This window comes from Cimex lectularius, unplaced genomic scaffold (assembly GCF_000648675.2).
Source record: "Cimex lectularius strain Harlan isolate CLEC.00 unplaced genomic scaffold, Clec_2.1 scaffold100, whole genome shotgun sequence".
NCBI classification, from domain to species: domain Eukaryota; kingdom Metazoa; phylum Arthropoda; class Insecta; order Hemiptera; family Cimicidae; genus Cimex; species Cimex lectularius.
Window position 1 is genome coordinate 1,321,508 of NW_019392663.1, and position 27,786 is coordinate 1,349,293.

General features: G+C 34.0%; 1 protein-coding gene across 9 annotated transcripts in view; it reads right to left on the reverse strand.

Moving 5' to 3' along the window:
* Positions 1-27,786, reverse strand: part of LOC106663561 (TLD domain-containing protein 2) — a 357,519-nt gene that overhangs the window by 108,090 nt on the left and 221,643 nt on the right. The window contains exon 1 of one of the 9 annotated variants that reach the window (XM_024224949.1): positions 16,016-16,115. The exons of the other annotated variants lie outside the window; for them this stretch is intronic. Within the exon in view, the coding sequence (XP_024080717.1) occupies positions 16,016-16,033 (18 nt within the window). The 5' untranslated portion in view covers positions 16,034-16,115. Of the gene's footprint in view, positions 1-16,015; positions 16,116-27,786 lie in introns of those variants that run through there. 9 annotated transcript variants of the gene reach the window in all.

Here is a 27,786-nt window from a genome sequence, read left to right on the forward strand (position 1 = left end):
CGACGAAAACAGGACAGTGGGGATCGCAGAGCGTAGAGTAGGGTAGCGTTGCATAGCATCGGGCAGATGTGTACGGGGTAACACAACCTTATGGAAAATTGAACTTTGGATTTGCGTTGCATAGCTTTGCATAGGGTGTTTTCCTGGTTTACCGCTAACCCTAACCATTCCGTACGTAACCTAATCTTACCTAACCCTTTCGCAGTGGCCGGTAACAGGAAATCGATGACGAAAAATTGACCTCAACAATAATTTGCCCATCCAGCCCAAAAACATATCTGTGTTAAAACTTAATTTTTTTGTACCAACCGGTTCGACAATTATTGACTAATTTTTATTCCAAAAGTGACTTTTCTAACACGCTGAAAAATGGCGACATACCGTAAAGAGTCAGACCAAGCCACCGAAGATACGCCGACCAAAATTATTATTTTTTCTGTTCTGGTTTTCTGGTGGGTCTATTGTATGTTTTTATAAGTTCTGAATTATAATGATGTCCCGTGAGCTCAGGGTAGAACGAAACTAGGCGCTACAAGTCAAGACGACTAGCGCTTTTTTTTGTTGTGTATTTCCTAAGTTATTATGGACAAGTTGAGCTATTTATCTAGATGTTCGTCGGTTTTTAGCCATCTTTGAATTATCGTTACTCGCAACGTGTGAGATCAATTAAGCCGGCGGTCTTGGGAAGCGGATGACAAGCAGGAAGGCCAGGCATTTTGCCAACTCGGACATATTGATTCCGTCATAGCCCAGAAAACTCGGGACCGCGGATAAAGTATTTCTTTCCGAAAGGTTTTCCCTCTCTCGTCCTTCTCCCGAATGAAATCCAGGCGGTCGGGTCCGATTCCCTTTGACAAGGGGGATGGGGAGAAGACGTTTATTTGGGGGTTTTCTGAAAATTCGATAGGCGTCGCTTTGATAGAGGGTAATGCGACAGGCCGAGGCCGGCGTTTTATTCCAAAGCTCTTCTGAATTACAAAATAAGCCACTTTTCCGATTTGGAGTTAAAGGAAATAAATCGAGCTTTTTCCTAATCTCTCTTTCAAGACGTTAAAAAGCGCATTTTCTTGTTTTTCACTTTTATGCGTGTATGAACTAGTCGATTAATTTTAACTATTTTTCCCTTCTTTTTCTGTTTCTCTATCAACAATGTTTTTTAAGGACCAGGGATGTTGGTCCAATTAAAGAGCATTGTTGCGTCTCTGCCAAGCTTTCGACTCTTCATTCAGGCTTCATCAGGACTCTAAAGAACGATAATATACGTGTCATTCATCACTAAAAAACGGATACCCGTACAATTGCATCTTTTTATTGTTCACTCCGATTGCAATGAAACCAAGACAGAAATTCGAATTATGGAAAGGACGTCGTTTGACAAATTGCAAGAAATCGCACATTTTTATGGTCTATTGCACAAAATTGCATTTTGTGTGTTTATTTTTTTATTATTTATAATTTTTTATGCATAAAATAAGATGCGAAAATACATCCTTTTTATGGGTTTACAGTATTTAGTAAACGAATTGAGAGTAAGTTATTCTTTATAAAGGTGGGAACACACTTACCCAATGCAACGCTATGCGACGCTACCGGACGCCTTGCCACGTTTTGGTAGGTTGTGCACATCTATGTCAAGAAAGTTAAGCGCATGTCACGTACAGTCGTCACACAGCGTGTGTTACAAATTAGTATCACAATCCCAACGCCTCTTTTGTTCTTAATGCACTATTTTGAGCAAAACCTTGTAATAAATTGTTATTTAATTTTATGAGCACAAACAGGTAATAAATTGTTAATTATATTTAATTGTTTTAAATAAAGTTATTCCGGTGTTTTGATAAATTTTCTGCCTAACCATCATAATTAAATAATTTTTATAAAAACGAATGAATTTTTGATCTCGATTAATATGGTTTATATTAAATTAGGAATGTTGTAATTAATATACCGACAAAATTACGTATACTTAGTTTGAAATAAACTAAAAAAAAAAATATGAGTGTCCTGTTCTGACAATACTCGACGAAAATAGTTCAACTGTATGAGCAAAACCATGAAATAAATTGTTAGTTAAATTTTATGAGCAAAACGTGTAATAAATCGTTAGTTAAATTGATTATATCAACAAATGGTATTCCTGTGTTTTGATCAATTTTCTACCAAACCTATTTTTTTAAAATAAAAACTAATGAATTTTTGTTTTCGGTTAATTTGGTTTATATTAAAAAAAAGTATGCTGTAATTAATATAATGATAAAATTACATACACATCGTTCGAAATAAACTACAAAAATATATGAGTGCCCTGTTCTCACAATACTCGACGAAAATAGTGCAATTTATGAGCAAAACCATGAAATAAATTATAGTAGTTAAATTCATTACATCAAAAAATGGTATTCCGGTGTTTTGATCAATTTTTTAACCATTAAAATCAATTAAAAAAAACAAAAAACTAATGAATTTTTGATCTCGATTAATATGGTTTATATTAAAAGAAGTACGTTGTAATTAATACAATGGCAATAATACATGTAGTTTGAATAAAAGTATAAGTGTCTGGTTCTTTTGTCTTCGACTGTCCTCGATGCTACCCGACGAAAATCTGGACCAGTGGGGATCGCGTAGCGTAGAGTGAGATAGCGTAGCATAGCATCGGGCAGATGTGCATGGGGGTAATACAGTCTGATAGAAAATTGGGCTTTGGATTTGTGGCGTTGCATTGGGTAATTGTGTTCCCGGCTTAATGCGTTTCGTTGAAGTTTTCAATTTCCAATTCCTAAAATCTTCCAAAAGACATGTTCGACACCGCCAATCCATTGTGTTACATCACTTGCGTATATCTCCCTTTTCATTCCTCAATCTAACAGGACTACCCGGGACCGAAGGCCGATGGCAAATTTTTTTTAACCTTCCTCAGACAAGGGTCTAAAATGTAATTTCCCGTGCAAGGCGGGTCTTTGATGACCAACCATTATTTTCAATTTTATTTCGAACTACGAAACGTTTGAGAAAAATTAATTGTAGCACAGAAAATGAGAACAAAATATATTTTTAATTTGTTTAAATCTAGTTGTATATTGTAAATTTAATTATTTCATTATACATTTGTACATATTGGGTTTAAAAATGATTATAATCTATTGACTATAAAATAAAAAATCAATCATAAACAATGATTAATTTTATAATTTTTTGGGTAAAAAAAAATTTTACTATGTTAAATAGGAGTTTTTATCTTTATTACACTTTTTTCATGATTTTGAGATTTTTTGCACGTTTTGAAGGTTTTTACTCCACGAAAATCTTCATTAATCATAATTTTGGTTTACAAAAGATTTTTTAGGTTTTTAATTACTGTTCACAATGCGATAATTTACAGGGGGGGGGGTCTACGTTATCATGCCTTCATATCTTTCAATAAATTTTTACACAAATGAAACAGAATTCAAACAAACAACCAAAATTTCAAGTTATAAATAAAAGAATTTTTTAATTAACAAATTAAAAACTAAATAAACACGTTAAAAATTAAAAAAACTGAATTTTCTCTTCTCTAAATAACTTACAATTAGTTAAGGTTTTCAGTTGAGATAAAAAGTCAGTGTCACGAGCGGGATTCGAACCCACGATCTTCGGCTTGATACGCCGCTGCTCTACTACTTGAGCTATCGTGACCTCGATCCACTTGGACACCAACCTCCCACCTCAACCGCACCTTTTGAATTTTCCCTCCTTTTTGCCATTTTTCAAATGTCGTGTAATCGAATTGGATTCTCGGCGACAAATGAAATGGCCACGGAGAGCTTTAGTGATGTTATACTTCATTTTAAACTTATTAAATTCACTAGTTTCGTGGTCCGCTTGACCAATTAATATCTTACAATTAATTAAGGTTTGCAGTTGAGACAAAATTTTTATGGACCACGAAACTAGTGAATTTAAGAACGCTAAATAACTTTTCCCAACTTTTGACCCCATTTTTAGATTTAGTACCGAATTTCGTTTCTTCCATTTGTTTTAAAAGTCGCCTGTGCGCTTACAACATAACTTAACAAACATCGCGAAATGGTAATTTAATAACTTCTTTAAACCCCTTACAATACATTTTTAAAAATGTCAAACCAGCTAAAAAGTTCAACATTTTCAACAAGAACTGTCTATTCGAAACCTGGATTATTTTGATTTGTTGATGGGCAATTTCAGTTGGAAGTTGGGAAACGAAAATCGTGGGAATTAAATGCATGCCCCACAAGTTGTTCGGGTATGTAAATTATTAATTAGAAAATACATTCTGAAATAATTTATTAATAAAGAAACAAACTGTTATTCACAATAAACACCCGATCAACTCTACCGTCAAAATTTTATTTTTATTTTTAGATTTTTAAACTTGTATATTTAATTAACTATAATAACAATTATTTTATATCACAGAGACTTTTTGTCGCTAATTTTAAATTCTTATATCACAGAATTCCACTCTAAATTCCGTTCAATTTATTGAGATCGATTTGTAAATTATATACGTTATTTGGTATTTATGGTATACATGTAACATTTCTTTCAACCATCTACCAAGATTACTCTGTTTCTAAAATTTTTGTCAAAATCAAATGTGTGTTTGTATTGTCGGCTATGTTTTGATAAAGCTGTGCCTGGTCTATCTAAATCCTTCACATCATATATTATGTTGTCTATGCACTTCCGCCATACTTCTTTATGAGTGGATTTTTTCTGTTTAATTTTGTCAACAATTTTTTTCCAATTTTGTTCTTAAACTTACATACTATTTTTATTTTAGTACAGTCAGATTCAAATAACAGTTTCGATTTGCTTGATGCGTTACCCACAAAAGTAATGAGTGGATTTTTTCTGTTTAATTTTGTCAACAATTTTTTTCCAATTTTGTTCTTAAACTTACATACTATTTTTATTTTAGTACAGTCAGATTCAAATAACAGTTTCGATTTGCTTGATGCGTTACCCACAAAAGTATTGAGTGAGATTTTTTTCTCCAAACAATTGGCCTGGGGTTTCTATTTGTATCCATGTGTTTACCCATAATTTCTGAACATATTTACATTTTTTGTCAACAGGAAGTCATGTAAATGAACGTTGCTCAAGTTAGGTAGTCGATATTTCTCAATCACACTTTACATTTTGTAACTAATCTAATGTTCGATGGAAACTCAATATTCAACTATAAGCCATCTCACACTATTCACGCTATGAAATACATTCACTCTCAATATACACAAAACGAAATATGAAACATACTAAATACAATGCTGCTTGCTCAAAGACAATTCTTTGCATGGAGTCAAAAAATGACACCCTTCAATTCAGATAACATCAAGCAGCCTTTCTTACATACCAGACGCATGCAAAATGATAATCTTTTAAAACAAAAAGTTAGTAGAATGGTAAAAACACAAATTTAATCAAAAAACCTAATTGTAACTGCACAACTATATATACTAAATTTTTTAGTGTTTTATCATAATCTATATAAAATTGTTATATTAAACAAAATGTACGGATAATTAAAATTTAAGAAAAAAAAATATGGGAAAAATTAAACGTGTTTTCGTTTTCCAGTCTTTAAATTCGTTTGGAAAGTATATAAAGGTTTCGTTACAGAATCGCTTGGAAAATGTTTCATGGGAACGAATAGATTTGTATCTGTCGTGGTCGAGGAGGCCCAACAGAGTAATTAATTACTCAGTTTCAGGCCAATTGCGCACCCACCAACCTAGTTCGGCTTTCTTTTTAACTAATCCCCCATCATCAACAATTTTCTCTACCCCTGGCAAAAACTCGCGTTCAAAACAACAAACTCCATGTGCGAACTTAATCAAAATGTCGTACGTCGATTCTATCATTTAGCCGAGTCCTCTGGACTTTTGGCAGATTCGGTTCTGCTTTTATTCCTCTCCACGTTTTTATTTCAAAAATTACATTTTATACTGTTGTATTTAGTTTAAAATAAAAAGTTTAAATTTCATAATTAATATTTTCCTCCTCAATATTACCATTTCTGCAGTTAGTACCATATTGTCAATATTGACCATTTCCTCGTTGGACAGGTCCCTCACCGAGGAAAAGGTAACATGATTAAGCTACCATTAAAAAATCTGACGTCGTCATATAAATATCAAAATGAACAACGAACTTAAAAAAGAAAAGATTAAGTTGCGCTCTATTTTATCCCTGTACGACCTCTACCTTTGTCCGAGGAAGATCGTGTACACTGGGGTGAGTGTATGACGTCTGGAAAGTGAAAGTAATTTATTAGCGTGAAAGGAAGGGGTTGCTTATAGCCCCGCCCAGAGGAATATCGAGAACTCTGGGGTAAGTGTATGACGTCTGGAAAGTGAAAGTAATTTAATAGCGTGAAAGGAAGGGGTTGCTTATATCCCCGCCCAGAGGAATATCGAGAACTCTGGGGTAAGTGTATGACGTCTGGAAAGTGAAAGTAATTTATTAGCGTGAAAGGAAGGGGTTGCTTATATCCCCGCCCAGAGGAATATCGAGTACTCTGGGGGAGTGAATATGATCAGACATCTATGTTTGTGGTGATGTTTATATTGCATGTTTTGTTTCCATTGTGTATTTGTCAACCTGAGGTACAAACAAAAGACTAGCATTCCAGGATATCAACGTAGTATATATTTGAAATCAGAGAGTCAGTAACCAGATCGAGACGCTCAAATGGCTGCAGTTTAAAACAAAATACGCGCGAAAGAAGAGAAAAAGAAGGAAAACACGCTGAGGGCCGGCTGTTTGTCGACCCATAAACTTCCCACTTTATAATAATATAGTGCAAGGGCGTACTGGGGATGATCAATTTTGACCTGCTTTCAACAATTAGCAGAATTACATTGGACTCCCTGCGTGTCGTTGAACGGAGACATTCACCCAAATTGATCATCCCCCGTCGACTTATTTTCTCTCTAGGTCTCCGACATAGTTTGGCGATTTTTAGAAAAATGAATTTCCTTGATAATTCTGGCTCGCCTTTTCTCGCTCTTTTGACAGCAAATTAGAAGGTTTAATGTGAATAAATGATCTTTTACCTCGCCTTATCAACTCCAATAGGCTTATTCAGAATTCGGGAAGGTGCTAATAAAGGCGCTCAAGTCACAATCGTAAACCGTTTTATCTTTAACGGCCGCGCATAAAGGGCGCAGGCCTTGCGGAGATGGACTGTCGTCGAGATAACACCCTTCACAAAGCCCTTCGGTCAGATTCTAGATAAACTGGTATGACAGCAGCTACGCCTCGACCCGTCTGAATATAAAATATCCGTGAACACTTTCACAGCTGGCTTTTGTTAGCGTAAATCATACGCGTTGGGACATCATGAAGATGTCAAGACGGCAGGGTCAGAGAATTTCATTAGGAAATTTCGTTAAACAATGCTATAAGTTTATGTATAGAGTTTGTTTTGAATTTGTGTTGTGTGATTTCCTATTGAGGTCTGCGGGGTGATGAACATACAATTTTATTGTTCTGGACCATTTTGATCTGTCAGACGTCATGTTCAGTGGTCAGTCTGTGCTTACCCTGCGTACACATGTGATAAAAAGACACGATTGGAAAAATACAGACCCACCAGAATTTCTTATTCAGATAAATTCCTATGAGCCACCCTAGAAGAGGGTTTGCGAAGTTCTTCAACCAAACTGAAAAAAACAACTATATGTTTCAAAATAAACTATTTAGAATGGCAGAAAAAACACTTAGGTACATCAGGAATTGGTATAGGAACTGACAGTGGTTGACTCCATTAGAAAGAAATTAAAAGGTTATTTTCAATTGGTAGTTACCCCCTCTCATTTATACGCCAGACTGAAAGCTTGCTACTTTTCTAACAAAAAAAGCAATATTGATCATGTGCAGTCACACATGATCAACACTGAAAAAGGCGAAATGTAGGAACATTTTTGATAGATCAAAACAGCTAGGATAAATAGACCAATAGATCGAAAACGACCAAACTACAGGTTTTATTAACCCCCCCATGAAAAGTTATGTAATGTATATGTTACAAATATATGCTAATGAAGAACAGTCAGTTATACCAGGTTCTGCAGGTACTGGCAATAGTTGAGTTCATTAATCAAAAATATAAAGGATATCTTCAGTTGGTAGGTTAGTGCCGCTCCCTGCATATATCCATGTCCTGAAAACGCACAACTTAAAAAAAAAACAAAAAAAAACAGGCACAATTGATTAAACCCAGACATAAAAAAGATAGAATACGACCCAACTAAATTGTCAATCAAAAATACCGACCACCTGGTTTTGCACGAAAAATGGCCATTTTTGGAAATGCATATTTTCTCAGCCTTTTAAATCACAACCCTGCGCTAGGTCTAATTTTTCGAAAATTAGACACTGAACAAGATGGCTTTTTTAAATTCCTAACTTCAGTGATTCATCATAATTTTTGCACATTTTACGAAAACTTCAAAGTGAGCTGTGTAGCTAGGAAATCGTTCTGGAGCGGCGCCCTATAACAATCGATAGGAAATTTTAATAAGTTTTTCAATTGGTCACTTTCCACTTTGCCCGATTTCTCAACCGTTTGCCAGTTATTCGCGATATTTGGGCAACAACGAGATTTTTTAATGCATGAAAAAAACCAATAATTTTACACAGGGTTCTGTAGGCACTTAAACAGTTGCCTCCATTAAACTATTTTAACGGTTATCTTCTATGGTTCATTCCTTCTCCCTACTAGGGACTAGGCTGAACTGAAAACCCACCACTTTTTTTCACAACGAAAACCCATTGATCATGTATAGTCCCAACTCTGAAGATGGCGAAAGTAGAACATCAGCGAATGGTAAGCAGAACTCATTGGTATTGATACCGACCAAACTACAGGTTTTGTAGCCCTGACAAATAAAGACAGGTTTGGGGCGTCAAAAATACATAAAAAACAGGTATTGAAAAATAAAGTATTAAAGAATGGCAGTAAACGCACGTTGTTTTACAGAAATAGAAACCCGTGTGACAAAAACTGAGGATAAACAAACCGAAATATCGAAAACGACTGAACAGGTATTAGAAATGCCTATCAAATATGAATATAAAATTTAGTAAAATTAGTTAAGGGTTTTAGTTGAGATAAAAAAGTCAATGGCACGAGCGGGATTCGAACTCAGGATCTTCGGCTTGATACGCCGCTGCTCTACCACTTGAGCTATCGTGACCTCGATCCACTCGGACACCAACTTCCCATCTCACACCCACCTTTTGAATTTTCCCTCCTAAAATTTAGGATGTGCCTCGTTCTCAAAAATGAATAAAAATCATATATCCAAAATAAAGAATTAAGAATGGCAGTAAACTGACGTTGGCTCATTAAAAAAGCAAGGATCGTCAGGAATTGGTAATAGCTGACTCCATTAAACTGATATTTATAGGTTATCTTCAGTAACCAAACAAATTTCTCATAACAATGAATGCTTTGTAAGATGTAGACCTACCACTGCGTATGGTGTGAAGTAAAATCGCGTCTGATCAAAACGGCAAGGACCAACGAAATACCAAAGCACACCCAAATGTCAAAAACATAAATTGGAAAATTTAGGATAAATTGGTACAGTATTGACAGTACTGTATAGGATAATCGGTTGAAGGTTTATAAATAATCTCGGTGAAGGAACCGGCGGTTTTCTTGCAAACTGGCATTATCTCCGGTTTTTAATATAAAATTATAATTTCTTTCAATTAATTAATCTTTATGTAAGGTTTGGTTGAAATGAAAAAGCTAGTAGAAATGGTGAATGATGGAGTGAGTGCGGTGTTCAATCCTTTTTTAAAAAAAGATAGTTCCTACTCACAATAAAAACAACTGGTTGGAAAACAACTTATTGTGAGTAGGAACTATCCTTTTTAAAAAGGGATTGAAAAAGCTAGTGTCATGAGCGGGATTCGAACCTACGACCTTCGGCTCAATACGCCGCTGCTCTAGCCACTTGAGCTATCGTGACTTCGTTCCTCTCGGACTCCAACTCCCCATCTAAACATACTTTTCGAAAACAGAGGTAAAATTCGAAACGTAGGTTGAGATGAGGAGTTGGTGTCCGAGTGGATCGAAGTCACGATAACTCAAGTGGTTAGAGCAGCGGCGTATTGAGCTGAAGATTGTGAGTTCGAATCCAGCTGTGACACTAGCTTTTTCATTTCAACCAATACCTTACATAAAGATTGAAAGAAGTTATTTGGTAATTGGATCACGAAATATAATGGATAAAATTATAATATTGATGATATCCGTTATATCTGAGATAAACAAGATAACTGCTTTAAATCTAAGGACCTCTAATCTTAAAAGACTCAAGATAAGTGGTTTTTCTGAAAATAAATGTGATCCTGAGGAAATAAAGGACAGAGTTGGTCAGTATTGATAAAACTACCTTGACTACGACTGCTAACACTTTTGTGACTTAAGCCTTCGACTTGTATATTGAAATAGCGGTTCCTTAGTTCTTTGCAACGTTTAACTTCATTTTCTCAATCCCCCCAAAATATAAAAGCTCCCCAAGAAGGTTTTTATGCGAGCATCCACTCAAAGAAATTTCCCTTACACGTGATTCGGCGAAACAACGCTCATTTGAATTTGACCCCACGTCGGCGCGTCACAGAATAAATTTAATTTAGAACTTCGCAACCCCTCGGCTCAGCGGTTGATAAGTTCGCGGAACCAGCGTGAAGTTTACGGCTGCAGCCCGGCGCTAATCTTTAGGGGGACTTGAGTTTAATTTGCCTATGTACTCGGAATTCTCGCCCATTAAGCCGTAGTTTTTAGGGAAATTGTTTTAAAGATTTTCTTTTACAGAAAGCTTGAATTGAAGATGAGTAAAAAAGGTCAAGTAAAGAGCTGCCACATATTTAAGCAAACCTAAATAAACAAAAACTATATAGCCAACGCGTATTTCTAGAATATACTGTTCTATTTTGCCAAAAAAGTTCATTTCAGAGGTCCAAAAAAAGGAAAATTTTTTCTCCCAAGCTGACAAACAAACCTTATTGTTATTACAAAACAACTCATTCGCTTATCATTTTGTCAACGAAGTCACGTAAGAACGTCGAATTTCGTGAATATATCTTATAATGGCTCCATCGGAGTTAGTTATTCCTGTAATAATTTTGTCATGGGGTACACACGGCCCTCGCAGGAGTATAATTTCCTGTGCGTGCCACCCAAATTTATATCCACTACTTCACGAGGTGAATAATGAGAAGCAATTACTGCGTGTAAAGAACAAATGGCACAGTTTAATTTAACAATCTTCATTTTAGTCCGATTAAGTAAATAACGAGGATATAAAAACTATTACCATTTTTAAAAAATGAAGAGGGAAAGAGATCGCGAGAGAGAAGATAGACATAAGGATAGACAGAGAGATAGATGGATGGATAGATAGATAAATAGATAAAATGATAGATAGACGGATAGATAGAGAGAGAGAAGGGAAGAGAAGAGAAGAGGGAGAGAAGAGAAGAGAGGAGAAGAGGAGAGAGAGAGAAAAGAAGAAGGAGAGAAGAGAAGAGGAGAGAGAGAGAAAAGAAGAGGGAGAGAAGAGAAGAGGAAGAGAAGAGGAGAGAGAGAGAGAAGAGGGAGAGAGAGAGAGAAGAGGGAGAGAAGAGAAGAGGAGAGAGAGAAGAGGGAGAGAAGAGAAGGTGAGAGAGAGAGAGAAGAGAAGAGGGAGAGAAGAGAAGAGGGAGAGAAGAGAAGAGGAGAGAGAGAGAAGAGTGAGAGAGAGAGAAGAAAAAAAGAAAGGAAGAGAAGAGAGATAGAAGAGAAGAGAGAGAGAGAAGATAGAGAAGAGGCAGAAAGAAAAGAAAAAAGAAAGGAAAAGAAGAGAGATAGAAGAGAAGAGAGAGAAGAAGAAAAGAGAGAGAACAGAACAGAACAGAACAGAAGGAAGGAAGACAGAGAAGAGGGAGAGAGAGAAGAAAAAAGAAAGGAAGAGAAGAGAGCTAGAAGAGAAAAGAGAGAAGAAGAAAGGAAGAGAAGAGAAGAGAGAGAACAGAATAGAAGAGAAGAGAAGAGCAGAGAAGAGAAGAGAAGAGAAGAGAAGAGAAGAGAGAGAGAGAGAGAGAGAGAATGAGAGAGAGAGAATGAGGGAGGGAACAAGCAAAATCGAGTCAAAGGGACAGAAATAACGAGAAATGGAGGGATGGTGAGAGCTAAAGTGCTATCCGAAGTGATTTGAGAAAAACATAAATAATTTATCGATGTGACACACCTGAAGTAGGAAATGCCATCTCAGTATCACAACGATGTTCAGCAGTTTATAAATAGTCGTGAGTTATGATTTGATAATGTACGAAAGTTTGAAGCCCATCAGTTTGATCATTTGCGATAACCTAATCTAGCGGGGGCCGGTTTGCAGATTGATGCTCGATTCATGATCATTAGGAAGGATTAACGTTTCAAATCGGTTTCCTTTGCTATTTGCCGTGTATAGTTCGATTAGCTTCGTCCACTGTGACAAAAAAAAAAAATGTTCGCCCGAAAAGAGAAAAGTTGATAAATAGCATCAAAGGGCTGCTGGCCGCTCTTACTTCCGGCGCGATGAAGCGCGAAGTACCTCCTTCCTTCCATAGAACTTTATGGCTTAAGTTTGACCTGATTTTTCTCAGGTAGAAGACTTTAAGACTGCCACCGTTTTACCCAAACAAATAACAGAACAAAAATGCCTTTTGAAAAATGACAGAAAAAGATTACACGGCAAAACTAGTAAAAAATTGAAAGATAAAACAGACCAATCATAGCATAAGTAACAAAGAAAAGAAAAAGATAACAAAAGATAACAAGAAAAACAAGTTAATAGGTCGATTGGAACGAATAAACAGATGAAGAGAGCAAACAAAGAAACATATAAATAAACAGACAGTAAACAATCAAATCAAACTAACCATCAAACCGACAATTAGATAAAACAAACAAATATGGACATGCCGATAATTATATCGGTTATTTTTTCAAACAAACATACCGGTCGTCGTATGGCCACGCTTCAGCTTTTGAAATATATGTGGCTATCACTATAGTCATATTTATAAAGAAATAATGTATTTTCCATATAAATAAAATCGGCGTTATCGGAATCAGTGTTGTCCGCAATGTTACCACATCGTGAGGGGGAGAACATATACGTGTTTTATCCGATCCTCTTCAGGATACCTCTCTATAGTCACATATTTATAATCCAATTTTCTGTTTTTTAGGATTACCCACAGTGATACCCAAACAGTTCTTAAATAATAAACATGATGATCAAAGAAGTATAAGCTAGTAAAATGCTTATTCACGCGCTCAAATCAACAACCAATGACGTGCCGTATTTTCCAGATTGTTTTCAGAGTATTTTTTGAAATAACATGGCATAGGCAATTTGAAGAAATTGACCGGCCAACTAGGTGGTTTAAGTGTAAACAAACAACAGGAAATAAATAATTATCATCGATTTTAATTTGTCCCCCCCCCTAGACTTGTCCTCGCACTTTGTCTCAAAAAAGATAGAAAACTCTTTGAGATTCATTATAACCGACCGCAGGATGATCTATGTGAAATAATTGGCCTGGGAACTTGACGAGTTCACCTTGCTTCAGTATCTGTTGTTTTTGTAAAAAAACGCCATATTATTTTCGAATGAGTTAATATTCAAAATTAGAGTCTTATCTTTCATGAATTTTTGTTCAAAAAGGAAAAACTAATTAATATTTTTTTGCTTTTTTCAATCATTAAAAAATAGAGGAAGTAGTACCGACGTCAAACGTTAAATCCTTGGTGATTTTCCGTTTATGCGAAACGGCATAAACAAACATTTCCTTTCAAAAAGTTGAATAAACCCCATAAAATGAATATATAAAAAAAAACGGCCACAAAATTTTCCGAAAGGTTTATAAACGATGAAAACAATTGTAATATTCAACTAATCCTTACATAGACATAAATTTTCAAAATTTGAGCAAAAATCGAAAATGGAATAAAAAATAAAGAGAGGATAGGCGAACCGGATAAAACCGGACCAATGTGATGATATTTCGGTTAATCATGAAGAAGAAACCCTGCGTTAATTAAAGGTCTAGCCAGATCAATCTCATCGAAAGATCGGGCACACTTGTCTGACATCGTGATTAATGAACCGTAAATATTAAGTTCCAAGAAGTGTATTATTAGCTAAGATTAATTTTTAAATGTCAATACGTATACAACTAGTGATCTGGTATGATTTTTAAACAGAAAATCTTGGAAAAATAGGACATACTCAACTGACATCACAACTGAAGAACCATGTTTTTCTTTATGTTAATTTTTAAAAACTGCGTACAAAAACTAGTGTATACAATGCATTTACAAGAAAATAACTTAGAAAAAATAGGGCACACTTGGATGACATAATTATATATACAGGGTATTCGGCTATTCGTGTTACGAACTTTGCCAGTAAATACTACATTCAAAAAGGATCCAAAAAGTCCTAATTAACTATGGTCCGAATCTCAACAGTTTCGGAGTTAATCCACTTTTTCTGGTTTTTTAAGATTTCGCGAACTTGTTTTAAATAAACAATGATAACTCCAAATCTAAAAGGTTTTGGATAAATCCGTTCATACCATTGAAAACTACATTAAATTTCCAATAAGATGTGATCAATACTAAATTTGTAAACGTGAAATAAGTGTTTTAGTAGGGAGAACATTGAATTTTTGTTTTCAAAGTTGAAAACGTTACTATGGTGATTCTAAACTACTATTTCCGAACATAGAGTCCAGAAAATTTCATAAAACGGACTCCATTTAATATCCTTTTTAGTGGTGTAATTTCTTTTTTAATTACTTTTTTCAAAGATGAAGAAACTGATGGAGGATAGGAAAAAACCGTTGTTGAAGGATTGGTAAGGTGGAAATATTAATAATATTAAAAAATAAAAAACTAACGAAATTTTGAATGCATTTATTAAATCTTTTTTAATTTTGATTCATTGATGATGATAATTGATTAATGATTTTTTCAGCTTTGAAAAAAAATATTTTCCAAAATTCTCGCTACTAAAATGCTTATTACACGAAGGTTTAGAAGATTCATCACATCTTTTTGAAAGTTTAACGTAGTTTTCAATGGTATCAACAGATTTGTCCAAAAAGTTTTAGTTTTGGAGTTGTCTTTGTCTATTTCAAGCAAGGTCGAGAAATCTTAAAAAATCAGAAAAAGTGAAATAACTCCGAAACTGTTGAGATTCAGATCATAGTTTATTAGTACTTTTTGGTTCCATTTTGAACGTACAATCTACTGGCAAAATTTGTAACACGTACACCCTGTATAATATGACAAAAGTTCAAAATCTAAAACAAAAATCATGGAAAAATCTGGCATACTAGTCTAACATGGTAACTTATACAAACTTCCAAGTGTTTGATTATTTTTTAAAACTCAAAACTTCAAAATGGTTTAGCCATCTATACAACTAGTGGTTGGACATCACTTCTCACAACACAAACTAAAAAAAAAAAAAAAAAATCCAATGGAAAAGCAGTTCGTCTTGGCCATTAAAATGTATGATTAAAGCTTTCAAGAGAAACTAAATTCTTTACATCAATTTTAAACATTGAAAATATGATAGAACCTAGTACATGTACAACGACTAGTAGTATGTGACGATTCTTCTAACTATAAAACTAATTCCATGGAAAAATATGACATATGTGACTTATATCTTGGCACATTAATTTACAAATTGACTCTTTGTTTATATTGAAAAATTATTATATGGTTAAGCCATGTAGAAAGGACTAGTCGTCTAATACGCCATCTAATTGGAAAACTTGGTTAGAGTCGAAACATAGGGCATACTCGTCTGACAACATATGTGTATTTTTGGTTTTATTAATTTTTAAAACCAGAACGCAACATGGTATATCTTAGGGTGCCATAGCATTTTTGAGAAATAAACTGTGTTCCACCAACGGTCTTAAATAAGTGTACCTCTTTGACGTGATCCATATTTATCCAAAAAGACCATTCGGCCGGTGTCGTGCCACTGTGTACGTGCGAATCCTTGCCGACAAAGGTTAAATATAATTTAAAAAAATATTTACAAAAATAAACAGGCGAACGGTAACACGTCGAGCTGCATGAACAGAGTGAGAACACAATGAAAACTGAATTACACCTTGGCCGCCCTATTATGCTCGGTAGTCGTCCTTGGACGTTAATGACCGAGTGTATACACCGTGACTACGATGAAGTGGAGAGGTAGGTAAAACGTTTTTCGGTTTTTCACATTTCCTCCTCAGTTATAATCATGTATCGGGATGAGAATGTTCAGACTAAAATCGCCAGTTTACCCCTTTTCTCCGAGTCATTTCACCGACTATTACATTGTTTGCCGGTTGACCTTTTGAAAAGCGCGGATGGAGAGAGAGGCAGGTCGCGACCACTTATCTAATACAATGGAATGACAGGTTACAAAATTACGAATTGTAAAGGATACAAGAAAATTGGGCCGGGTTTTCCAATGCTTCAATAAAGGAAAACAACAGATTTTCAAAACAGGGGCTCTCTTAGGCGTTTTTATACTGCATGAAATGTTTTTATGTTGTCCGTTTGGGTGTTACATAAGCTAATGAGCATAAAATCACAAAGGACAAAGAAAGATTGAACGCAAAGGCGATTTTATCAGTTAAAAAACCGTTAAGCAATGAACGTTGATGGCTGGGCGTACCGTTCATCGATCATCAGTGATGATGAATGACGCGAGAACGAAAACCAGAGTTCACATGGTAGTAGATAGGTCTGATAACTATGACCTATAAACTCAGTTTAAAAACTAAACCCAGACCTATGATCAACCGGAATCACCTTATTGCCTCACCCTGCTTACAGGCCTAACATTTCGCTATATAACTTTCATCTTTGAAAACTACATGTGCTCGAATTCACATCATAGAAAGTTTCTACCACTAAATCTCTAGTTGTCATTTATTTCAAATATTTTGCTTCAATTAGAGAACATTTAGTTAATTTGGCCTCTATTTTAAAAGAATACAATTTTTGAAATGAGCTATATTATTTACACTATTGCAAAAACTAGGCAAAATATCAAAGCGGTAAGAAAAATTGAATTGATTAAAAAATAATGAAAATATTACTACTCCTATCATTGAATATAAAATATGATTTAAAGTCTTTTGAACATGGAATTTGATCGAAAACGGGCTGTTTAATCTGGACTTCATACTGTAAAGCTCGGTAGCTAAGCAGCAAAGAGGAAAGGCATCTCGATCAAACGAAGCACACGCATTTTAGCGAAATCAGCGACTTGCCTCTCCCTGCTTAAATAAACCTAAGTAAAATATAAAATAAGACAAGAAAATCAAGGATGTTCAACTAACATCCAGATATACAGACCAACTTTTAGGTCTCGACGTAAGTTAAATCTCGCGTGAAGTGTCTTATTTTTTAGGTTAGTTTAACAAATTCAAAAAGCAATATTGCAAGTCCAGGTGTAGAACAAATGAAAACAGAATAGAAAAAATAGGGCACACTAGTACGACATCGTCTCAAAAGTTTTTAACTCTTATGAGGTGTCCTATTCTACAAATTATTTTTAAAAATTGCAAAACCAATATAGTAAAGCCAAAACAATTTAAGTATGAGTAAGAGGCCAAATAAAACTTACAAAAAAATTGTGGAAAAATTCATGTACTACTTATTCTCACTATGTGTTCTTTGATTAATTAAAAAAAAATTTTGTTAAAGCCATGTACAGGACATGTAGTCTAATATAACTTTAAATAAATAAAAAATGGATCTTATAGAAAAATAGGGCATACTTGTACGACATCGAGACTCAAAAGTTTTTAACTCTTATGAAGTGTCCTATTCTACAAATTATTTTTAAAAATTGCAAAACCAATATTGTAAAGCCATAACAATTCAAGTATGAGTAAGTGGCCTAATAAAACTTACAAAAAAAAATTGTGGAAAAATTCATGTACTACTTACTCTTACTACTATGTATCCTTTGATTAATTTTTAAAACTAAAAAAAGCCAATTAAAGCCTTGTACAGAATATATAGTCTAATATAACTTTAAATGAATAAAAAATGGATCTTATAGAAAAATGGGGCATACTTGTACGACAAAGTGACTATAAAACACTAAAAATAAATATTCCAAGAAGAATAGTTATTTTTTTATATTATCCTGATAATATAAATCCGTTACAAGTGGTCCGATGAGTTTTCAGACCATAAAACATTGAAACGTGAATCTTATTGAGTTATAGGGCATACTCGGCTGACATCAGACTATAATGCTTTATGATTGAAACGTCGAAGAAAAATTAGAATCTTTACGAAATCTGAGCTTTTCACTGACAATCTCGGTATCATGAGCAAAACAGACACGTTTAGATGAACGTAACCGAAAGAACACAGACCAAACTTTCTCGCCGCTCCTTGCTTATAACCCTAACGTCCTGTCATGTTAGCAGATAATACACAAAACAAAAATCACGAGTTTCTGTAAAAACGAGTGGATTATGTATACAAAAAAACCTAACCTCTATAAAAATAAAATTACATAACAAAAACGTGAATAAGAAGAAAGAACATGTTCATAGAACATGCAAGCATACTGAGTAAAGTGTAGATCTGAAAGTAGTGTCATATTTTTCTGTATTTTCACAGTTAAAAAAAATACACTAGAAAGCCCAATATTTGTAATTTATGAGTTATGCTAAGTAGGTATATTAAAAATATATACAAATACGAAAGAGGCTTATCTATCCTTATTGCAGAGGATCGACGAAGATTGAACCTATGTACCTTTTACCATAATTTATCATCATAAATCTGAATTTCTCGTATTGTTTACAATAAACCTTTACAATATTTTATAAGGATAGCCATATAAAAATGAAACAAAACGAGAAAAATGTTAATGCAAGCATTTACCAAATTTCACCAAGGAGCCACTCTTGCCTTAGCCGTCTTTTAAGTCGGTAGACATCTTTCAAAGAGAATTTTCCGTAAAATGAACTTAAATTATCTACGTGGACGGATTTGGAACGTTGCCATCTGCATAGTGTTCCATCGAATGGCCGTTTGTCTGCTGGCTCGCGACAAAAGTTTCCCTTCTAAAAGGAGATACGGCAACAAGTTTTGAGTTAAGATCTAATTTTTTGTCTTCATTTCAAGAAGCTGGTTCAATTTTACATTAGACTAAATTGGCCATTGTGCAAACTGGGGCTCATTTTTTTTCTCCTCAGAAAATTGATAAATTAGTTATTACAATATTACGAAAAATTAAAATCGATGGTACAGGTTACAAACATATGCATTTACTTCTTTCAATTAATTAATCTTTTTATGTAAGGTTTTGGTTGAAATGAAAAAGTTGGTGCGACGAGCGGGATTCGAACCCACGACCTTCGGCTAAATACGCCGCTGCTCTACAAAGTATGCATAGCCCAAGTGGTAGAGCAGCGGCGTATTTAGCCGAAGGACGTGGGTTCGAATCCCGCTCGTCGCACTAACTTTTTCAATTCAAACAAAACCTTACATGAAAAGATTAACTAATTGAAAGAATAATTTGGTCGATAGACCACTAAATATAATGGACATATATTTACATTCGTTTTCCCCTTCGGTTTAAAGCGGAAAAAAAAATTATTTTGCCTTTTAGATTTGTTGTTTTAAAAGACGGTTTCAAGGTAACTGTTAATACTCTAGGAAGGAAATAAGGAAAAAGTGAGCAATCAATCTCGAATTATATATAGAAATATTTAGATATTATTTGTATAGAATTTTGATAACAACGTAGATATTTTATTCAGAGTACTTATGTGTTATATTTTATAATCCATTATATTTCGTGGTCCGATTGACCAAATAACTTCTTTCAATTAATTAATCTTTATGTAAGGTATTGGTTAAAATGAAAAAGTTAGTGTCAGGAGCGGGTTTCGAACCCACGACCTTCGGCTAAATACGCCGCTGCTCTACCACTCGATACTTGAGCTATCGTGACTTCGATCCACTCGGACACTAACTCCCCATCTCAACCAATATTTTATAATATTAAAATACACCGGAAGTTGAGACACTTAGGGCAGACTGTCGTTACCTCCACTTTTCCTCCAGTGTCTTACATATCGAAAAACAGGGGGCGGTCACAACCCTTGTCAAACCCCATGGTGGTGGAATAAAGAGAACAGTGACTTCACTTTTATTGTCTTCAACCACCATGGATTTTCACACCGACCGTTAGCTTTACCAGAAAAGTGGTAGGGTGTTTGGGAGGAAGAATATAGGTAAGGACTGTATGCCACTGTATAAATGACATCATTTCTACTTACATGGAAAGAAGTTTAAAGTAAAGTACAGAAGTGGTTTCAACCCTGATCGCCCTATTTTTTTACTATCTAATTGGCTAATTTTTGTTGTTGTTGATATTTGAACCTTTTTTCTTAAAACAATTTCGGGTGTAAATAAATTTAGAGTGATGCTTAACATTGCTGCTTAACAATCTAAGTAGAATTAGGAAGAATTTATTGAGTCTAGGTTTTGTACCGTCAAGTACATTTTGTTCTAAAGTATCTTTCTTTCCCTTCGATGCTTAAATTCTTCTATTCTTCAGTTCACTTCCGTTTATACATGGTAAAAAATTGTCGATCCCCTCAGAGATGGAACTTCAAGAAATCCTTTCTTAGCGGATATCCATGAATATCCATGTAATGCAATGTCGAAATTTCAGCTGTTTAGATCCAGTGGTTTGATCTGTGCACTGTCTGCCAGTCAGTCACGAACTGTTTTATATATGTAGATTTTGGCTTAATGTTAAGTGTTTATCTATTTAAACTTAGATCAGTATACACGGGGAGATTTAAAAAAAAAGTAATGTTCAAGAAGCTAGAGGTTTTATTTTACAAATACAAGAAATGTGTAATTTTTAACGATTTGTTTGTCTTTATTGATGCACGTTGGAATGCATTTTATAAAAATACCCTAAAGACGTATAAATCTCACTCAAAATCGAAAGTCTATGCAACACGAAAGTTGCCAGGTTGGCGGCTTCCAACTTTCCAAGTTTGATCATGAGGTTTAGAAAAACGGGTCTTTAAAAAAGTTCAAGTATCACAGATCATACACCACCCGCAATTTTCAGATAACAGTTTCCTTTTGAGTTGAAGAGTTGGGCAGAAATGATTTCCTTATTCAATGAAACTCTAAAAGTATTTTCTACACCTGGATAGCAAAGATGAACTGAAAAGAGTATAGGTCAAATTATTTTTTAAATATTTGCTACTTTTAAGTCGGATTCGTATTGGATCGAAGGTCTGTCGGGCAGGAACAGCAGAAACCAATTACCCGCCGTCCAAAAATGATAGGCATTGGCCCTCAAAACACCGGCTGCCGATTGAAATCGTCGGGTCCGTGCAGTCAAGCGATTCTTCCTAAATCAGTGGACGGGTTAGACACGGCCGTCAATGTACTTTCACAGTAGAACTTGTCGGTTTTTTTAATTCGTTGTAAAAAGTTCCTTGAAAACTTTTGAACTTTATTTTCCTTTGTGACACAAGTCAGATCGAATTTAATCTTTGCCCTAAGCTTAATTTTTATTTAATATAATCCTAAAGAATAGGTAATCTTGTATGTAATTTATTCAGAAAACCTAAGCCGGTTTATCATTACTTTCGGTATCACTGTCTGCTTAAAAACAAGACAGAACGACTGAATTATGCAGGTTTACCAAAATTGTAAATAATTGCTCGATGTCTTTTCAGAGGATCTTCGGAAGAGGTCAAAACAGAGAAAACTTCCTTTCGGTTTCCGCCGAGCTTTCGACAGTTTTATACTGTCATCTTCAGGGCCTGTTTTATTATCATATAAACAAACAATTAAAACATGAAAAAAAATAATTACAATAATAATTGAATATCTTACTTTAAACCTTAATAGGGAATTAAACAACATGTGTTTTGGGCACAGAAGTGCATTATGTTTATTGGGGCTCAGCATCTAAACATTAATTTAAATTGAATACATTAATAATTAAAAATTATAGCTAAAATTACAGTAAAAATAAAAATTAAAAACGTGGTCGAGAANCATGTTGTTTAATTCCCTATTAAGGTTTAAAGTAAGATATTCAATTATTATTGTAATTGTTGTTTTTTCATGTTTTAATTGTTTGTTTATATGATAATAAAACAGGCCCTGAAGATGACAGAATAAAACTGTCGAAAGCTCGGCGAAAACCGAAAGGAAGTTTTCTCTGTTTTGACCACTTCCGAAGATCCTCTGAAAAGACTTCTTGTATCCAGCAGGTCGATAATCTAGTTCATCGTTACAATCGCTCGATCTCTAACGAAGTCTAGTTTTCATATTTCGAGTTACAAATAAAATAAAAATATAAAAAGATTTGATGATTTATTGAAAAAAAGGAAGCCTAGAAAAAAACAACAACAACAACAAAATGGCAAATACATTCACTCAACCAAAATTTCCTTAAAGTTTACAGAATTGATAAAATATTAGATTATTAAAATCAGTTATCAGACTGAAGATGATACTTATACTAGATAAGATTAACTATAAGATTCGGCGTTCATTGAAATTTTTGAAAAACTCGGATACAAAATTCATGATTTTGACTGACTACAAAAAGCTTTGACATTTGTTATCAGATTAGTAATGTCAGAAATGTTGCATTGAAAATAGGGAGCCGGATGTGTACGAAACTCTTCACGACTTTAGGCGATTGGTGATAATAGATCACTTGGAAGGGCAGAAATAAGATGAAAATATTTACAACATCCAGAAATATCGTTGGATATCAAAAATACATGAGCAAACTAGATATGTTTCCAGTTTCTGTACTTATTTTAACCAAATTTTGGGAAACTGCATCAGTACAGTCCCAAAAATCTCATTATTTTTTCTTGTAGTGTCAAATATAGTTCAGGTTTTAATCGGTTCCACGAAGTTGATATTGTTCGATGAGAAATCTTTTATCACACCTTTTCATTTTCTTATTTAAAAAAAAATTACTTCTACACGTTCACTTTATAATAATAAAACGTGAATGAAAAGATTGATGTTTATTTTATTATTCTGCAACTTTCTTCAGACTGGGAATATAATTGGAAAGGGTGAGGCTATAATGAGGCATGAAGTTTATTATGGGTAGGCGGTACGCGGACTGGAAATGGTTGAGAATCAACATTTATAAGTTTTATAAATTATTTTTAGATTAAAATCCTTCTGATATTCATAGATAGATAACTAGGTAAAGCCAGTTGTTATTTAGATAACTACACTAACCAAACTTATATAAACCCTAACTGCAATTCTACTAAACCTAACCTCAACCTTACCTAATTAGACCCTAACCAATACCCTACTTAAATCATTTCTAATCTAACCCAACCCATGGACTCTGGTAGCACAAAATTGATGACGCAAAAATGATCGTGCAAAATATTTTACATCCAGTTCAAAAGCATATCCATGTCAAAACTAAGTTGTTATTATTATTTTAATTATAAAAAAGTCCTATAAAACATGAAAAGACATATAAGCACAGGTGAAAATACTCAAAAAAATAGTTAGAAACGACAAATTTTCAATCGAAAGAAATATTACCAAACAGCTGAAAACTACTGGTTTAAAAGTTATGATTTTTTTAAAGATTAACGTTCAAATTATATTCGTAGATAGGTAAATCTTGGTAAATCGCGTCAATTTAACTTTGTTTTTCACGGAAAAACATCGAATCATATGTAACCTAACATTACCTAACCTAGCAATTCTTAACCCTAACCTACCTGTCCCAACCTCTAACCTTAATCGAACCTATGCTTACCCCTTAATAACGAGAAAATGGTAAACCAAATTGTGTATACAGTCCAAAAAAAATCCATGTTAAAATGTTAATATTGAAAATTGTCTGGTCTCTGTCGTCTTCTTAATTATCGCAGTTACTTACATACACTCGTTGAAAATTTCAATTCACATAAAAGTTGATTATCACGATTATTTTATATGTATACAAAAAGTAAAAAAAATGAATATATGGAAAAACATTCTTATTGTTCTTCCTAGTATGTGCAACAAAAGTAGCATTCTCACATTCATAAAAACAAACCAGCGCGATCTTTTCCCACGCTTTAATGCGCAATACAATAATTGAAAATTACTATACCAAAAAATTGACGACTTTTTATAGGACTGTGGAAAAATAATAATCATCACTTGCAGCAAGGAAACAGCTTATTAAATATACATAAATCAACAAAGCGATTAAATTACAAAAAGTAGCCTTTTTATGGTCATATGAAAGAAACCTAATTATGTCTCTTGTTTATCCTTATTGCAAAGAATTTTGGAAAATTACTACAGGATTGAAATTGATGCGTTTTATAATTAAACTGATCACGCGATGATCTTTGTACCACAGTGCAAAGTCCTGAAGTTTACTTCTTCGAAAATGTAATAGAATCGTTGAGAAAAATCTTCGTTGACTCAACTTTCCACCTTGAAAAATGTAAGTTAAAACAACAAAAACAAAACGATAACAGGTTTTCCTGTACATTTTGTGCAAATACCAGGGGGAGACGGAGAACGTTTTGCCGGAAGTGACGACAAACTTTCTGGAATATTCATCACCTTATATCACACTAGCAAATAATGTCGGCTCATAACAGTATAATTAGGAGATAATTTTTAATTAGCTAAAAGTGGTTGTGATATCAAAGAAACGTTTTCTTTAAGTTAGTACAACAACTAAATCGGGGCCTCATAATCAAATTTCTTGGCAAATTGGAGGTCAAAAATTGGCTATATGAAGAAGTAAGAAGATAGAAAAGTTTATAAAGGGCTTACAATTCACCTGAATGTATATCTACAGCTACTATTAAAATCAAAACGTTTGACATATATAAACTTACTCAAACCTATATGAATTTACGGGTCGGCCAAATATTCTTATATTATAATAGGAATAATTAGGATATATGTATTAAAATCGATTTTATTGGAAGTTATTCAAATTTGCTAGGTTCTCTTAGTATGAAATTTAGAATTTAAGGAAAAACCCTGATTGACACACAATATTTCACAAGGTTTTTTAAAATTATTTAAACAAATTTTAAATAATAAATGTTCAGACAAAAAATTATTAAACAATAAGCACGTAAAGGTTTTAAATTTATTTGAAAGGTTTAAAGGTGCTTTCAGGATTTTTAAATCAATATTTTAAATCCTGATCAACACAAATCAAAACTATATAACTATATAACTATAACTAAATTTTGATGTGATTGTAGTTTTTAGCCATTTTAGTAATTTTTCAACCAAATTCACAATCTTTACATCCAAAATGCATACTTTTCTTGAGCATATTCATAACATTTTCAATCATTTTCATAACTGTTGGGTTTACAACTAGCGGAGGTATTTTGGCCTTTTGAATAATGACTTCGAAAAATAAAATTAATTTCCTAATCTAGTACTTAACTACTTGCTCTTAATCTGATATAAAATCGTTAAAGTGATAAGGTAAGGTAGGCTAAGAAAATTGAGCAAAAGCCAGTAAGGTATTTCCACATTAGTAGTAAGTTCACTAATTTCGTGGTCCGCTTGACCAATTAATATATTACAATTAATTAAGGTTTTTAGTTGAAATAAAAAAGTCAGTGGCACGAGCGGGATTCGAACCCACGATCTTCGGCTTGATACGCCGCTGCTCTACCACTTGAGCTATCTCGATTTCAAATGTCAATTTGCCATTTTTTATCTCAACTGAAAACCTTAATTAATTGTAAGGTATTAATTGGTCAAGCGGACCACAAAACTAGTGAAATTAATAAGTTTAAAATGAAGTATACTTCACTAAAGCTGTCCGTGGCCATTTCATTTGTCGCCAAGAATCCAATCCGATTACACAACATTTGAAAAATGGCAAAAAGGAGGGAAAATTCAAAAGATGCGGTTGAGGTGGGAGGTTGGTGTCCCATCATCAGGTTATGATCTGTGCATATTAGCCATGGCGACAATTCCTATATGTGTGTTCAAATTGGGGGGGTTATCGTGAAAAAAGGGCCAGGGGCGACGGTGGGAATCGAACCCACGACCGCGGCGTGAGAGTCTCTCATGCTAACCACTCGGCTACCGCGGTCCCCAAAGAAGAAGATCGTGGGTTCGAATCCCGCTCGTGCCACTGACTTTTTTATCTCAACTAAAAACCTTAATTAATTAGTATTAAGGTAAAGCCAAATTATTTTCCAACGTCAGCATTTATTTAGAAATTTTATTTAGCATTTTTAATATATTTTTGGTCAGCTATACCTATCCTACCTTGTTGATTAAGATTTTTTAACCAGATTTCGTCTATCAACATTGAACATGAACATTTGAAAAAATGGCGAATTTGACTGTAAAAATATAAAATTGGTTAAAAAAAATTAAGAATTGTTGGAAGACTATGAAACTAAGTATGTAGTTATGTAGATTTCTTAAAATTGTTTTATGTTTTAGCAGAAAAAACGTTGTATTTGTATAGTAAATTTTGTATGCTCGAACAATTTTTAAAACACCTTTAAGATAAAAGCCTAGAAATAACAAAAATTGAGCTGAGAAAAGTAACGGAGGGAAAAGATATTTCCCATTACAGGTTTTACATTTGGAAGGGTTCAGATAACAGTCCCCCCCCCAGCTAACAGTTTCTTACAATTTAAAACACACTGTAACCACAGTAAAGAGTTTTAAATAGCTTTCAAACCGTTTCGAAATTTAATCTACATGTACAAATATATATGAGGGTTGTTGCAAAATTTCGATAATTAGGCTAGTTCGTTTTCAAGTGAAATTCAAACAACACATCCTTGTCTTTTATAAAAACATTCCCACATAGAAAACATTAAATGCTAAACGACAAAGAGTTTCGTACAGAGTTTTTATCGAATGACACAATACAATAACTGAAACAGCAAATGATTCAACAATAATATAAGATTCATTAGTTTTCGTGGTCCGATTGACCAAATAACATCTTTCAATTAATTAATCTTGTATTGGTTGAGATAAAAAAGTGAGTGTGACGAGCGGGATTCGAACCCAAGCCTTCGGCTAAATACGCCGCTGCTCTACCACTTGAGCCATCGTGACTGCGATCCACTCGGACACTAACTTCCCAGCCGAAAATCGTGGGTTCGAATCCCGCTCGTGACACTGACTTTTTTATATCAACCAATACCTTACATAAAGATTAATTAACTCTAATAATATAAGAATTAAAAAAAAAGAAAATTTCAAGAAAGTAAAAAATTTTTGTTGATAAAGACTCTTTCATCTATTTATCACAGAAACGTTTAGTTTTGTTTATTCTCCTAGAGCTATGCTAACAAGTAATTGAGATAACTTCCTGTTTTGTATGTTCCAGCTGCAAACATTTATACTTGATCTAGTCCGCGAATGTTTGCTTTTTATCTTTTGGTACGTAACGTTTCGCCATTACATCATTCACGGTAAGAGTAAATGATAAAGAGGATTTAAATTCTGTATGTAAGATTTTTTAATAAAAATATTTAAAAAAAAGGTAAGATAATATAATTATTCTTTGAACTATCTGATTGGGTGCTTGATACTGTCATGTAAAATAGGTTTAATTTACCAAGGTTAGTGAAGTATATTCAGCTGCTTTCATTAATCTTGAACCGGCACAGAGTAACTTACAGGGTTTTTCTATC